General features: G+C 34.3%; 1 protein-coding gene across 1 annotated transcript in view; it reads left to right on the plus strand.

Moving 5' to 3' along the window:
• The window catches only part of LOC126976493 (dorsal-ventral patterning protein Sog), a 177186-nt gene extending 162334 nt beyond the window's left edge, over positions 1-14852 (plus strand). The window contains exons 10-16 of the mRNA XM_050824850.1: positions 1243-1409; positions 2047-2256; positions 2799-2975; positions 8235-8355; positions 8551-8792; positions 9468-9647; positions 11364-14852. Coding sequence (XP_050680807.1) covers positions 1243-1409; positions 2047-2256; positions 2799-2975; positions 8235-8355; positions 8551-8792; positions 9468-9647; positions 11364-11489 — 1223 coding nt within the window. The 3' untranslated portion in view covers positions 11490-14852. The remainder of the gene's footprint in view (positions 1-1242; positions 1410-2046; positions 2257-2798; positions 2976-8234; positions 8356-8550; positions 8793-9467; positions 9648-11363) is intronic.
• Positions 14853-15246: the final 394 nt, after the last annotated feature.

Raw genomic sequence — 15246 nt, forward strand, 5'->3', positions numbered from 1 at the left:
TCGGCCAACTAAGGTAAAGAAAGGAAGAAGTCAAGGAAAAAAGATGGTTGCCTCATTCCTTGGTCGGAAAGGTCATTTCGCGACAGTTGTGCTAAAAGATGGAAGGACAGTTACTGCAGACTGGTATGTCAATCGCTGTTTGCCTGTTGTCGTGGAAAAATTTCGATAGCAGCGCCCTCGCAGCAGGATCCTCCTTCACCACGACTTTTATTTATTCCTAAGAACTAATGATACAATTCAAGGTATTCGCTTTACGAGCCCTGAATAACACATCCCAAATTCAGTTGTTCAAAATTATTAAAGTTATAATTTAAAACTCTCTTTTGCTACAAAATGATGAGAGTTATTTTTTTAAGTTGCGTTCTGACAGTTTCACTTTTCTACCATGAAATTAATTGCAAAAAAGTTTGGAGTGATATTCAAGATTTCAATTGGCGTATATATAGCTAGTATGTGCTATTATGGTAGCCAAGTTGATAGAGTACTACGGGGTTTTGCATTTCAAATAAAAGGCATAAAAGGCATTTATTTCCTCAAAATTGATTTCTTTAGAATTCTTTTTGTTCATTTCTAATAACTACTAGATACTTCTACCGCTTCGGAAACAAATGGCGCTCTAAGAGAGAAGAAGAGGCGCAAGAAACTCTCCCAGCATTCTTTTTTTGCGCTCTTTTCAATAAAAATATACAATATTGTACAGTCATTTCTGTCGCTATAAAATAACCACAATCTAGTCCCAGGCTGTCCGATCATTTAGATATTTAGCAGTGGAGTAATAGGGTTTACGACAGAGCCATTTTTTTATAAAACATTTAAATTTATTTATAGATGAAAGTGCCTGAACAGTGGCTGGGACTATATTATAGAAGTGTATACATTTACCCTTAAAGCTCTTATATATCTTATGAAGCCAATAGCCAAGCAAATAGTTTCAAATTCATATGCTGCGGCCATATTGTAGCGATAAGTCTTAGATATATATATATATATATATATATATATATATATATATATATATATATATATATATATATATCTTAGATATGTATAAGATTAGCATTGTTGTGATATGTTTGTACAAACATATCGCCATTATTTTTATTAATCACCTTTTATACATTATACCAAAGTTGTGAAGTTGTTTTTTATCTTGTTATACGAAAGAAGTGTGTTTTTTTGTATAGCCTGATTCTTTATAATTTTGCATCTATATATGTAAAGTGTATACACGATATATTTCAGGTCCCCCAATCCTACGCGGTCGTCTCCTCTCACGTTCTCTGCCTGACGCAGCGAGCGCCGGTCCAGCTCTGCTACGAAGAACTGATGCAAGGATGCCAGCTACCCTTACTCCTGTCGCTGGCTTGGCTTGGGTCTCAGTCGATGCACTTTGTGGATTGAATTACGAAGTAAGATCTACTGATATTACACTTATATTATTAAAATCGTGAGTGCACATTTGTAAGGCTGTCAGTATTTTAGAAATATTTTGATGAGGAGAAAATATTTCGATGGCTACATTTAATGGAAAAATAATTGAGTGCTTATATTTTTATATAAACAACAGAGAAGTAAAGCTTACGAAAGAAAAAGAGACTGTGCATTTGATCACCTCACTTTAGTTGAGTGAATTGTTGCATTGCATAAGTATTCGGAGTCTACTTGGTTATAAATTCGATGATATCGTTCATCAATGGTTAGATGCGTAGGGGACATTTCGCTGACTTTTTCGGTTCACGAAAAATGCGCTGCTGTTTTTGTTTATGTCGAGATCAAACCATTGCAATTGTACACGATTTCATGACTTTTAATATTTTTGCGCGCAACTCTTATTCAGTTCTGATATAGAAGTAGTATCAGCCATATCTTATAACATGATATATCCATCATTTTAGGTTTCATTATAATCAGTCTAGCCGTTATAAGTACTAAGAATCGCCTAAACATTCATGTGCATTTAGTTGAAAGCTTTTGCTAGTATCTTCATAATAATACTTACAATTTTTTTGAAATATCGTGTTAAATAATAAGATATTTTGATTGCAGATAGTTTTAAATGGATACAATGGAGCCTGGTCTACGTGGCTAGAGAGTCATGCCATTGGAAATAATGGACCACGATCTCTGCCCGGTATCGAAGGCACGGTCTTGGAGCCGACTCCAGCTGAGATGGCAGCTTTGAACGCCGGCGCTTCATATCTAAACATACGCACATCGGAAAATGGGACAGAGTTCTTGCGTACGCGACTACCACAGGTAAATTATTGTTTAATTCTGTTTTTATCCATGTCAAAAACGCACAATCTTAACTTGATGGTAAGTGATCGCCTAATACCCCAACCTCCGTCATGCATTTAAGATCTTACTAAGATCCAAACGTAGATAAGGACTTCCCATCGCTCCTTAAGAGTTAAAACTACGATAGAATGATTCACAGTGAATAGATACACTGCATAGAAACGCTGTGTAAAAATACGATATTTATTGAATAAATATATATATATATATATATATATATATATATATATATATTGCGTCTTAAAATCAATACTATGCTATAAACCAACAATGCTAAACCACAAATCAATTATATTGATAATCTTTTGGCTCTACAAAACAGCCCAAGAAATGCAAAAAAAAATATAATCATGAAAAAAGTTGCAGCTATTTTTATAAGATAATACTAAAAAAAATTGTATTTTTCATGCTTGCAAAAACAGATCAGGTATGTTCAGCTATTTACATTCACATGATTTCAAATTAAACATTACATTAAACTAAGAACAATGTCTTTGCAGATAAGCATACCGCCAACTTGTCTCGGAAATGGTGTGCAATACTCCGTGTACAACGAGCCTAATGTGAACTATCCTCCAGCACAAACCGGCTCACCAGACAATACGCTCACTAATACTGCATCATGCTTTTATGCTGGAAAGTCTTATGAAGATGGCACCCATTGGATCGCTGCTGAGGTAAATTAGACTTTATTAAGCGTCATTTATAGGCTGTCAAAACATAAACACATTGTAGTTCAGTGCTCCGTTTATATATTCAAAAAGTGTGAAATTATTGTGCAAAACAACAAAAGGATTTGCAAATATCATATTTGAAGTGTAAAAGTTCATCACAAAATAATATAACAGAGTGAAACTACTACGGAACATATGAAAATTAGTGAAATAAATAATTGAACTCGTAAGTTAATCTGCCAATTATTACTAGTACAGTCACAGCATATTGTCATTTATGCGACAGTTTGCTTGACACTTGACATTTGACGTACAGAAATCATAGACAAAAGAACTTATCTTAAAGACTCTACACACGACCATTCAAGAACCAGTCATTCAACACCTACTAATTTAATAAATACGTTCGTTTCCAAATAATATCAAGGTTGCTTATTTCCGTAATAGCGATGGATAATAATATGCAATTATTCTTTGACCAGATGAAAATTGAGATGGCAAAACAAACAAAAGAGATTATTTCACAGATAGATGAAAAACTAGTGCCTTTTACTCGTGAAATTGAACAATTAAAATCGGAAAATAAATACTTAAAAGATAAAATTTGTTCATTGGAAAGAGGCAATAGAGCAAACAATTTAATCATATATGGTCTAAAAGAAATCGAACAATCATCGTCTGAACTTGTAAAAAATTTGAAAGAAAAAATAAGTAGTGATCTCGATATTTCTCTCAACCTCAAAGACTTTAATTTAGCACGAAGGATAGGGAATCCAAATAGTAAAAATAAGAAGGAAAGGCCAGTATTAGTTTCATTTGTAAACAATTGGCAGAAACGTGATATTCTGAAAGACAAAAAAAAAAATTGAAAGACATACATATTTCCGAAGATTATCCAAAAGAAGTCTTAGATAAGAGAAGAGAATTACACCCGAAGCTTTTAGAGGAAAGGAATAATGGCAACTACGCCGTCCTAAACTATGACAAACTTATCGTCAATAAAAGTATGACTGGAAGTGAAAAACGCATAAGAAACTATTCTACCTCTCCTGCTACTAATAACCAACTAAAGAAGCAAAACGCTATATTATATGATAAACTAAAAATACGAGACAAAAAGAACACAACAGCCAAAAATAAAAGAATGCTTTCAACGTCTCCTGAAACCAACCTCACCGGGCATAACGAAATTAGAACGTTGACTAGCAAGAAGAACAAGACTCAAAATACTGATTCCCAGATGAAATATAAAAGATCATCTAGTCTGTCAGAGGACGTCGGAAAACCAGGGATCCTGAACTTTCTGACTACCAAAACCCCAAATAGCGCACCCGGAAAAAGGGACAATAACAATGAAAAATATTAGCAACTACAGCACCCCTCTCACACGGTAAATATAAAGGAAATAATGTCAAAAAATAATACACATCTTCCAAGCCGGCACCGTGGAAGATTATGACCAAAACCCTCCAAAGGATCAAACAAAATTAAAATTAGCAACCAAAATGCCTCACAGCACCACACCTAAGACTAGAACATCTGGAAAACTCTACATTTTAACATATAATGTTAAAACACTCTCAACATACGAACGCTTAATTGAATTAAATGAATCCTTATCAAACATCAAATATGACATAATAGGACTGTCTGAAACTAGACGCATGGGAGACAGAATAGAAGAGTATGACAATTTTATATTATGCTACACGGGACAAACGCCTGGCTTGTATGGTGTAGGCTTTATAATAAGAAAATGCCACAAAAACAAAATAGAGAGCTACATTGGCCTATCAGAAAGAGTTGCTATTTTAAACTTGGCATTCGAAGATACGCGATAGTCAATTATACAAGTTTATGCCCCTACTGAAAAAGCTAACAAAGACGAGATTGACAATTTCTACTGTACACTAAACAAAGCGATTGAAATATCAGATAAAGATTTCATACTGATGGGAGACTGGAATGCGAAAATTGGTAAACCAAAAAAGGAAGAATATCTAGTGACGCAACCGAACGGATATGGCGAGAGGAATAAGAGGGGACAGCGATTGATAGAATTTGCTATGGAAAACAAGCTGTCAATAGTAAATACATTTTATAAGAAAAAATTAAAACGCAGATGGACATGGCTTTCACCTGATAAAAAATACAAAAATCGATCTTGTTCTATCAAACCGTCCCCAGTTATTTCAAAATATAGAAGTACTGAATATAAACTTCCCCTCAGACCATAGGCCCGTCAGAGTAACGATATTACATATACAGTCAAAGAAAAGCCGAACAAAATACAATAACCATCAAAATAAAATAATAACTAACGAAGGCGATATCTCTAAATTCAACGAATGCATAAATAAGACACTGAAAGCACCGTTAAATAAAACAGTCCAAAGCTATTATGACTATATTGTCAAAGCCATAACCAGAAGCCTACAAGCAATTCAAAACAAAAATAAGGAACATAAAATTCTGTCAGAGCGCACGTTACAGCTTATGGAGAGACGGAAGGAATGCCAGAAGACAAAACCCAAATCACAAGCAACTAAAAATGAGATCTCTGCCCTTTCCAAGCTTATAAGTAAGTATATTAGGAATGATTACTCAAACCACAGATATAACACTATCGAAAAACACATAATTGAAACCGGAGGCACAAAGAAAGCTTTTAAAGAGCTGCGAACACATAAAACATGGATCGAAGGTTTGAAGCAGGGCAAAAATATACACAACAACCGTAAAGACATCATCACTGTAGCAACACAATTTTATAAAAAATTATACAGCACCAGAGAAACAACAAGCATGGTTGGAAGAGATCAGTACCTAATTCCTAACAATAGAAATCCACTTATACATCTGATTGAAATAAGCGAAGTCCTAACAGCAACAAAAAACCTTAAACAAGAGAAAAGCCCAGGCTCTGATGGCATCACGAATGAGATACTAAAAACCGATTCCGCAACTCTTATAATTCACCTGACCGATCTGTTTAACCTCATTCTTGAAACTGGAGAAACACCCACCCAGTGGTCAGAATCTGACATTATCCTTATCTACAAAAAAGGTGACCCCAATGATATAGGTAACTACAGACCAATAAGCCTGCTACCTAGCATCTACAAGCTCTTCTCATCAATAATAAATAACAGAATATACTCAACATTAGAAGCGCGTCAACCTGTCGAGCAAGCTGGGTTTAGAAAGGGATACTCAACGATCGACCACATACACACATTGGAACTTCTGATTGAGAAATACCGCGACAAAAAAAGACCACTCTATATTGCATACATTGATTACAGTAAAGCATTTGATTGCGTGTCACATAAAAGCATATGTAAAGCCTAACAACACAAGGGATAGAAAAAGAATACATTTCTGTAATCAAGGCTATATACAATAACAGCAAGAGCAGAATCAAACTAGAGACAGCTGGGCCTTGGTTCCCGATAAAAAGAGGAGTAAGACAGGGCGACCCTCTTTCACCATTGCTGTTTCTAGCAACACTGGAATCAATAATTAGTCAACTCAATTGGAAAGGCCGGGGTATTAAGATTAAAGATGCCTACCTAAGTCACCTAAGGTTTGCAGATGACTTGGTTCTCTTATCTGAAACAGGACAAGAAATCCAATATATGATACAATCACTTAATAATGCCAGTAAACTAGTAGGTTTGGAAATGAACTTGTCCAAAACAATGTTGATGACTAACAGTGAAAAGAGAGCAGTATATGTTGGTACCGAGCCTCTTAAATATACAGACAACTACATATACCTGGGTAAACAAATTAGCTTACACCACAATAGTAACGATCAAGAAGTTGAACGCAGGACACAGCTTACCTGGAACAAATACTGGGCTTTGAAGGACATATTCAAAAGCAGCATGCCGATCAAAATTAAAACCAAAGTTCTAAACACGTGCCTAATACCGTGCCTCACGTATGCTTGCCAAACATGGAAATTCAACAAAAAAACAAAGGACAAAATAATTGCATGTCAGCGGGGTATAGAACGCAGTATGCTAAATATTAGAAAAATGCAAAAAATAAGGCACACCAAAATTAGAAATATAACCAAGGCAAGAGATGGATTAGAACACGCTCGGTCACTAAAATGGAGGTGGGCCGGACATGTGGCGCGTCTACGTGACAAGAGATGGACAAAAACGGTGACCACATGGGCGGGTCCACAGGGAAAAAGAAAGAGAGGTAGACCTGTAGCTAGTTGGGAAGATGACATCAAAAAAACAGCTGGCACCAACTGGATTCAAGTAGCCCAATCTAGAGAGGACTGGCTATCTTTGGAGGAGGCCTTCACCTACAGAGGAGTTCTTACGGAATGAAGAATAATAATATAGGATTAAGGAAAAACTAACACAAGTAAATTTTAGGAACCAAAGTTAATTACTAACAAAACTAATAATCGTATATAGGTAAACTAACATAATCTAATATAACTTCATGTTTTATAAGCTGTAAGAAATAAAAGGCTTTATTATTATTATTAAGCGTCATTTACACAAGAAGAGTTTCTCGAACGCGCGACTCGAATTCGAATACCAAAGACCAGACAAGCTCGTTTCAACTTAAATACAATTAAAATACACTACAGGTGTGTAGCTTTTATAGCTTGTTGCATTATATGTTCGAAGCTTGATATATGCATATTTGTCTTGAACTTGTAGGAACACTGCTTAGATGAATATCGTAATTATTAACGTGAGTCTGGAATAAGTCGCTTTGTACCGATTTTGTTACGAGAATCTCCTTTCGTGATCTATGTATATATTTTACAGTTAAAAATGCAATGTAAATAATAGAAAATACAAAAAATATTCTTTTAAATAGATAGAAGGGAATCTCTCCAAATATTTGAAAAGGCTTTGAGTTTTTGTCCTTAAATATTGAGGGACAGTTAAAATCTTATGTCTCAGAAGAACTGCCTCTACAAGTTTACCTTGTCCATAGACATTTATAAACGGCTTAGTTTATGTATTTCTATAGAGCCGATTGGATTTTTTTATTTTTACTAACCCTCTCCATAACTCTTCTTGTGTAAGTTAGCCATTAAAGTAAACGGTACTTTGATAACCTTTCTAATACGTCATACGAGGAGTCTTGCGTAATATAATATGATTTTACACGAATATTCACAACTCAAGAAATCTGCACATTTCCGGCCTTGATGTCTCACTTTCTTGCCGGCTTGGAAATTTCTGAAAGGATGTGTTGAAAAATAATTTCTTCTGATTACAGTCATGCCTGATGTGCGGATGCGTTCATGGAGTTTTGAGATGTGATCCAATAAGATGTCCACCTGTAGACTGCGCTGTTCCCCCAATACAACCACCTGGGCAATGCTGTCCCATTTGTACTAGTAAGTACAGAATTACTTTGTTTGTGTTTATTGTCTGCCTCTTGACAAATCAAAATTGTGACAAGTCAAAATACGCGTGTACGTATATTCTAATTTTATGGAGACCTTCAAGATTCTTAAAAACCATTTATGTCGCATTTTGTTTTGAAGCAATTCTCAGTTTAATTTGTTTAAAATACAATTTTTTTTATCTAGACTCCACAACTGCTGTTTGGAATGAATCCCATGGTTGTCTATTGGCTGGTCAGTACCACGCGCCCGGATCATCCTGGCATCCGTACCTGGTGCCAGGTGGATACGACACATGTGCAATCTGCACCTGTGAGTTCTCCACCAGACAAGTCAAGTGTCCAAGAGTTCGCTGCCCTCCACTAAGATGTGCTGAAAAAGATGCGTACAGACCGGACAAGAAATCGTGTTGCAGAGTTTGTCCCGAGGTAATTTTAAGATTTATTTTAATCCTCTAAAATTTAAAAAAATATTGAATTAGGCGTTATTTTCCGGAAATCCATAATAATTCAAATGTTTTGATTGCCTTTAACCAATTCGACACATGTTGCTAGGATGACACATGATTTTAACCTCTTTGAAAGATTTCACCAAACCATATTTATGTTCTCCTGGTGTCTATGTAATAAGTAATACGTCGTGCCCATGAAGTCGCAATATAGTAAGGTATAATCGCGTCATATATAAGAGAATCTCTTCTACAACTATGATCGCCTGGTACCAACTGTATAATGCTTCCATGCTCATCTTTTCCCGCGTTAAATCATATGAATTTACGTGTCTCGATTTTTCTGCTCTCAACGCTTCTCGAAGCCAACCCTGCTTGTGTTTTATTTGCGGTTGGATGGCAGACGATTTTAACAGAGTGCTTGCGTTTTTGTGAGAGGAATGGATGAACGGTATTTGGATGTTAATTAATTGTTTGTTATTTACAGTAAACTTTGTATTTATAAACTATTATTTGTGCAATGAGTTTAGTTTGTATTTAATTCTTACTTTAATTTTGTAATTGGCTTGCGCCGTTTTATTAAAGTATAAATAAATAAAAATAAAAAAAATCATAGCCTGACGTTGGTCTTATTAAATATTTTTGCTTATTACAGGTGAAGGCCAAAAAGGCTGAAGAAGAAACACTGAAAGATCAAGGTACACCACGCACCGCTGAGGAAATATTGGCTGAGGGTGGATGCAAGTTTCCGGACGGGCCCTTACCTAACGGAAAAGAAGTGCATCCGTCTATACATTCACATGGTGAACAAAGATGTGTCACATGCAGATGCAAGGTAATTTAACCAATTTCTTAATAATGCAATACTAACGTGTCTATAGAGCAGTGCTTCCCAACCTTTTTAAGGCCATGCTTAACATTTCTAAAATTTTTATGCTTAGGCATAATATAGGAAAAATAAATGATAAGTTTTAGGAAGAAATCACTATAAAATTGTTATGAAAACATCGTAAGTAAAATTTCAAAATATATAATGAAAAACTGAAATTCAAAATAATTTTAATATCGATTTATTTTATTCATTAAGTGCGATCCTTTCGCTAATGCACAGAGACTTTATATTACCTTCCAATTTACTTACCTTTGATCTCAAGTCGATTTTTTTTTATTAGTAAATCATTTACTGCACTAAATCCACATTCAGCTAAATATGAAGATGGAAACGGTAGTAAAAGCTTTCTTGCACATTCTTGGAATTTAACCTTTTTTGTTAAATCTGTCAACGATATCTAGCATTACATTTAACCTAGACCGAAGTCCATTTTTAAATTACTCCCCTTAACTTTCAAATTGCCCCTTTGTGGGGCGTAGAACCCACGTTGGGAAACACTGCTAAGCCTTCTAAAAATCTCTTGTCGAGTACAGCAATTTTTTGGATTTTGAAATCGAATGACATTGATAGAATATAAGAAAGTTAGGTTAGAGTATAAATAATATAGTATGTAGTGAAATTGTATAATTACTCGCCTAACGTAAGAAATAAGTATAATTCATAAGTTGACCATTCGTTGTGGTCCACGTGATTTTACTGAATGATAAGATACTTTGAACCTTTGAAACTGTTAGAGAAGCGACTTCGCTCAACATCTTCAAAAAAGGCTGCTATATCATTTACAAAGCAATGAATAAAAAGATCTTATCATAATAACAATAAACTATATCTTGTAACTTGGACCACCGCCTTAAAAACCGGAAAGCAGCTATGAGCAAATTCGCCTCTCACTCACTGATTTTATGTTCTCATGTAAGTGACGACAGTCTTAATGAGAAATTAAAGTTCTTTAAACCGAACCTGAATCTGAAGTAGATGCGTATCAAAACCTTTTTAGCCGCCCTGGCTTCTTGCATTTGCTTAAAAAATGCATATCGGTGTAAAAAATTGTAATTGGCTGTGTTTTCTATACAGAATACACAGTTAATTTTGATAAATTAACAATTGTTTTGTTAAGGCTCATATTAATTAATAGAAATTATAGGAATACAATGATATAATATTCAAGATGGCCGTCTGATTGTATTAAGTAACTTTTGATAACATTTGCCAATACCTTACGGCTACGATAACAAGTAATAAGCTAACATAATTTATATATAAGTTATATCTTATATATAAAATTCTCGTGTCACAATGTTCGTTCCCGTACTCCTCCGAAACGGCTTGACCGATTCTCATGAAATTTTGTGAGCATATTGAGTAGGTCTGAGAATCGGCCAACATCTATTTTTCATACCCCTAAATGTTATGGGTGGTCCACACGAATTTATTTTTTACTTTTTTTGACATTTTTTTAAAAATTTGTTTGGTTATGACTCAGCATTAAAAAATACATACAACTTCAAATTTTTACCCATCTACGATCAACAGTTACTTTTGTATCGCGATTTTAATATCGGCTATACAACGTTTGCCTTTTCTTGGGTCAGCTAGTATATTGTAAAATATTATTTGCAGAGGTTCATTCCATAAGTTGATTTATTATTTTAATTGAAGGATGGCGAAGTGACATGCGTTAGGAAGCGATGTGGACGAGCGGCTTGCGCGCGGAGACGCCGAGGCGATGCTTGCTGTGCGTGTACACGTCACCGCCGCCAGCGGGCGCCACGTCCGCCCAGCTGAACTCACCGGTGTGCAACCAGCTTTATACTCAGTGACTACTCAGTGTAGTGTACTGTGACACTACAGTTGAATGTGTGCGCGATATAGACTCAGTGTACGTAGCAGTAGACGTGTAACGATAAGAAAATGAAAAATATATTTACGATATGAACACTCAATTTATAACTTTTGTAGAAGAGCTAAGAGTTATATTTTACTAGCGGCGTTTGTTAAATATTAAAAACGTGTAGATATTAACATTCACCGCACAATTTACGTATTTTGAGCAAGGTAGCTTGTGTTTTAGTATTCTATTCGTATTTTAAAAATTCTCAATATAAAATTTTATTTTAATCTGATTTATTTAAGAAAATGAGTATACCTATCTATAAAGTGACAGTGTGAAGCATTTTTCGATGTTATTAACCTTTTCATATTTTAGCCATTATGGCCCACTCTATAGCTTTGCTTTTGTTACATGATCCGAATATGAATTCCTTATATATGTAAATTATATCGTTGTGAGTATTGCGAGTGTGTAGTCGCTTTTATTGAGAGTTATGTGTACGTAGCTTTATGTTGTGTCTTAAGTTGTTTATGTGTAAGGTGCGTTAGACTGAATGAACCACGCACCAAGTGTGACTAAACATTTTAGTACAATAGTAGATATTCTTCCGAAATGCTGATGTAACTGTACGAGATGTGATTCGAATATTTAATGTAACTCTTCGAAATTCGACTGCTGCGGCAATATTATCGATAAGTTCGAGATGTTAGCGTATTTCGTTAAATTTTTCAAAAATTTTCAGTGTTTTCTTTAGGTACATAGGTCATCAGTACAGTAAGTCGGCAAAATAAAGGTGTCTTCACAATAGCGGCACTGCCGTGCGGTGTTCTATCTTTGCTCTTACCCTTTAATGTACTTCCCACCGTTGTATAGTAATTGGTATTGGATCAAAAAACTGTAGGCGTACCGATTGGCCCTGTGATGTAAGCGATGATAATTAATCGTTTATTGAGTAACTTATTCAACGAAATTTAAATAGGGGCCCCGTTTACTTGAAAAAAGATCCAATTGTTTTGAGTTTTCTTTAGTGTTAATTCCGCCAATATTTGTCTTTAAACAATTAGACATGTGTTTTGCCTCTACACGAGGCATCCTCAGGACATGTTGACTAGCCAAAATCTAGCACGAGCCTCACTAAGTCAGAGGCGATACACATGTCAATTTTTTTTGAAGACAAATATTGGCGGAATTAACTCTTAAGAAAACTTAAAACATTTGGATAATTATGGATTTCCTCAAAGTAACGCCGCCTACTTCAATAATTTTTATATTGAAAATAGATACTTTTCTGTTATCAATTAAATACTTCCACTTAAATTGAATACGAATTCACTAAAAGATAAGACATTGTCATTCGCAAGGGCATTTTGTTGCGCTGAATCGATGTTAAGATGTGCCATATTTAATGTAAATAATAAATTATTAACTTTATTTTACTCCTGTGCATATTTATTAAGACTAATATCACGGCGAATCAATACAGCTTTCATCATCACATATTAAGTCTTAATTTATTGTGCATTTCGCTTTTAGTTTCGTTTACGAGTTAAACGCTAAACGTTAAATAACGTTAAAAAACGTTAAACGTTAAATATTACCGTATTTAATCTGTGTTAATGTTTAGTCTAAGTATTATACGAATGTTGGCCAGAACGTGTATATAGTATGTATTTTCTACTTAAGTTAATGATATTATATACCTACATTACTATAGGTACCTACAATTTAAGTATGGATATAGGACGACGTATGAAAGAGAGACTAGTTTTTTTAATCTGTTGTAAGTATTGATTAACAAATGCCAAACCTTAGGGTGAACAAATAATTTTGATCATTAATTTAATAATGATTAAAGTCGTAAAATATGTATTTGATGTATTAAAAAGTTTGTTTAATACGGCACTTATCATCTATGTTCTCTTGTCGTGGAAGTCTTCTTTAGCAGACTTGGTTAATAACTCATTGATATAGATCCGTTTGCAACCACCAGGTGGCTTACACAGTTTTTATACAAATATAATACAGATGAAATTGGTATTGAAATTGGACGTAGTTCCTGAAAAACGTTCCAAGCCACAAACATCACATTTTAAGGAATTTGTCATTTTATTATATAGTGACAGTAGGGCTGCCATTTTTTGTCAGTCCGTTAATATGAACGTGACCAGTTTTGTGTTCTTAACTCAATTTTAATATGATTGTGGTTTGGAACGTTTTTCTGGAATTACGTCCAATTTATAAATAAAAATGAATACTTCTTGGTTCACATAGTTTTAACGCCACTCATCACCCATATAGCATATGTTAATCAATTACTATATGTTTTATAGTATCGTGATTAAGGAAGCTAGTCGAATCATGAGTGATGAATGCCGTCTGCTTTGAAATTATCTACTTATTAGATAACAGTTTTGCGATACGAATTTTTATTGATGAACATTGCCAAAATAATGTCAAATTTGTATAATATTGCATTCATTGTGGGTTCTAGTCCAACAAAATTATCTTAGCTACTTACATTATCTATTTACAGTGCTTTGGATAACACATACAACATATTTATGTACGTTATTATAAGAATACATTTGCGAATTTCCCTTAAAAAATGCTTTATATTTTTATGATAATCTAATGTATTGATTATTAATTGGACGTAGTTCCTGAAAAATGTTAAACATTTTAAGGAATTTGTGTTTAAAGTTTAATAAATATTATTGTATTCCATACATATATATGGGTCGAGCAAGTCATGATTTCATTTCAAGTACATGACTACAATGACAGTAGGGCTGCTACTTTTATTCAGTCCGTTAATATGAATCACGTGACCAGTTTTGTGTCGTTTTTCTGGAATTACGTCCAATTGCTAATAAAATCGTAAATAACTACACTACTAACAAAATAAAAGTTATTAAAGTCCCGCCGTCGCAGGTCGCTCGTGTGAGACTACCCTAATAGACCCGACATACAAAGCACTGTACGTTTTTCTATATTGATAATATCATTAAAATTTAATAATTTGGATTTATTATTTTAATTATCTAACAAGTAGAGTAATCCAATGGCTTGCTAGTAACAAAACTAATAGCCATGAGGGGTACTATGATAATGCTTTAAATGCATCGTTTTATGTTTTAACTGTAATTCTTCCTAAATTGTAAAACAGGAAGAATAATAATATTGATAATTATTTCTTTGTATAAAATACATATCAAATTGTAAATTATTCCCGAAACTTCAATAGTTTAGGCACTATATTATGTAAAACCTCATACAGATTTTAGTATGCAGAAATAAATATCTTGTCCAACCTATAATGTATTTTTTTTTGTGTTGAATATGAAATCTTACTAATAAGAAATTCAAAACGTTTATTGTAGGCGCCATAAAAATAGGAATTGACCAAAATCTACCAACTTAATTTCATTAGAATGATGTAGTTAGTAAAAGTTGGAGTGTTTCCTAATCCAATAGTGAAACCATAATTAAAAAGTATGTGCGTATTTAGAAATGTATGCACGCAAGAAGCTGCTCGCTCTCCCAGAGGGGTTGTAGCACTGACCTGTAAAAATACCACTGGACAGGCTGTTCTATATGTTTGACAGAAAAAAAATCTGTGCCTATTTGTAGCGCCACTCGCGAGCGTCCAGAGAACTAATTTTGACGTATAATACAAATGGCTGCGAAGGAAAGTACTCTGAAGTATTTTTA

This window comes from Leptidea sinapis, chromosome 41 (assembly GCF_905404315.1).
Source record: "Leptidea sinapis chromosome 41, ilLepSina1.1, whole genome shotgun sequence".
NCBI classification, from domain to species: Eukaryota; Metazoa; Arthropoda; class Insecta; order Lepidoptera; family Pieridae; genus Leptidea; species Leptidea sinapis.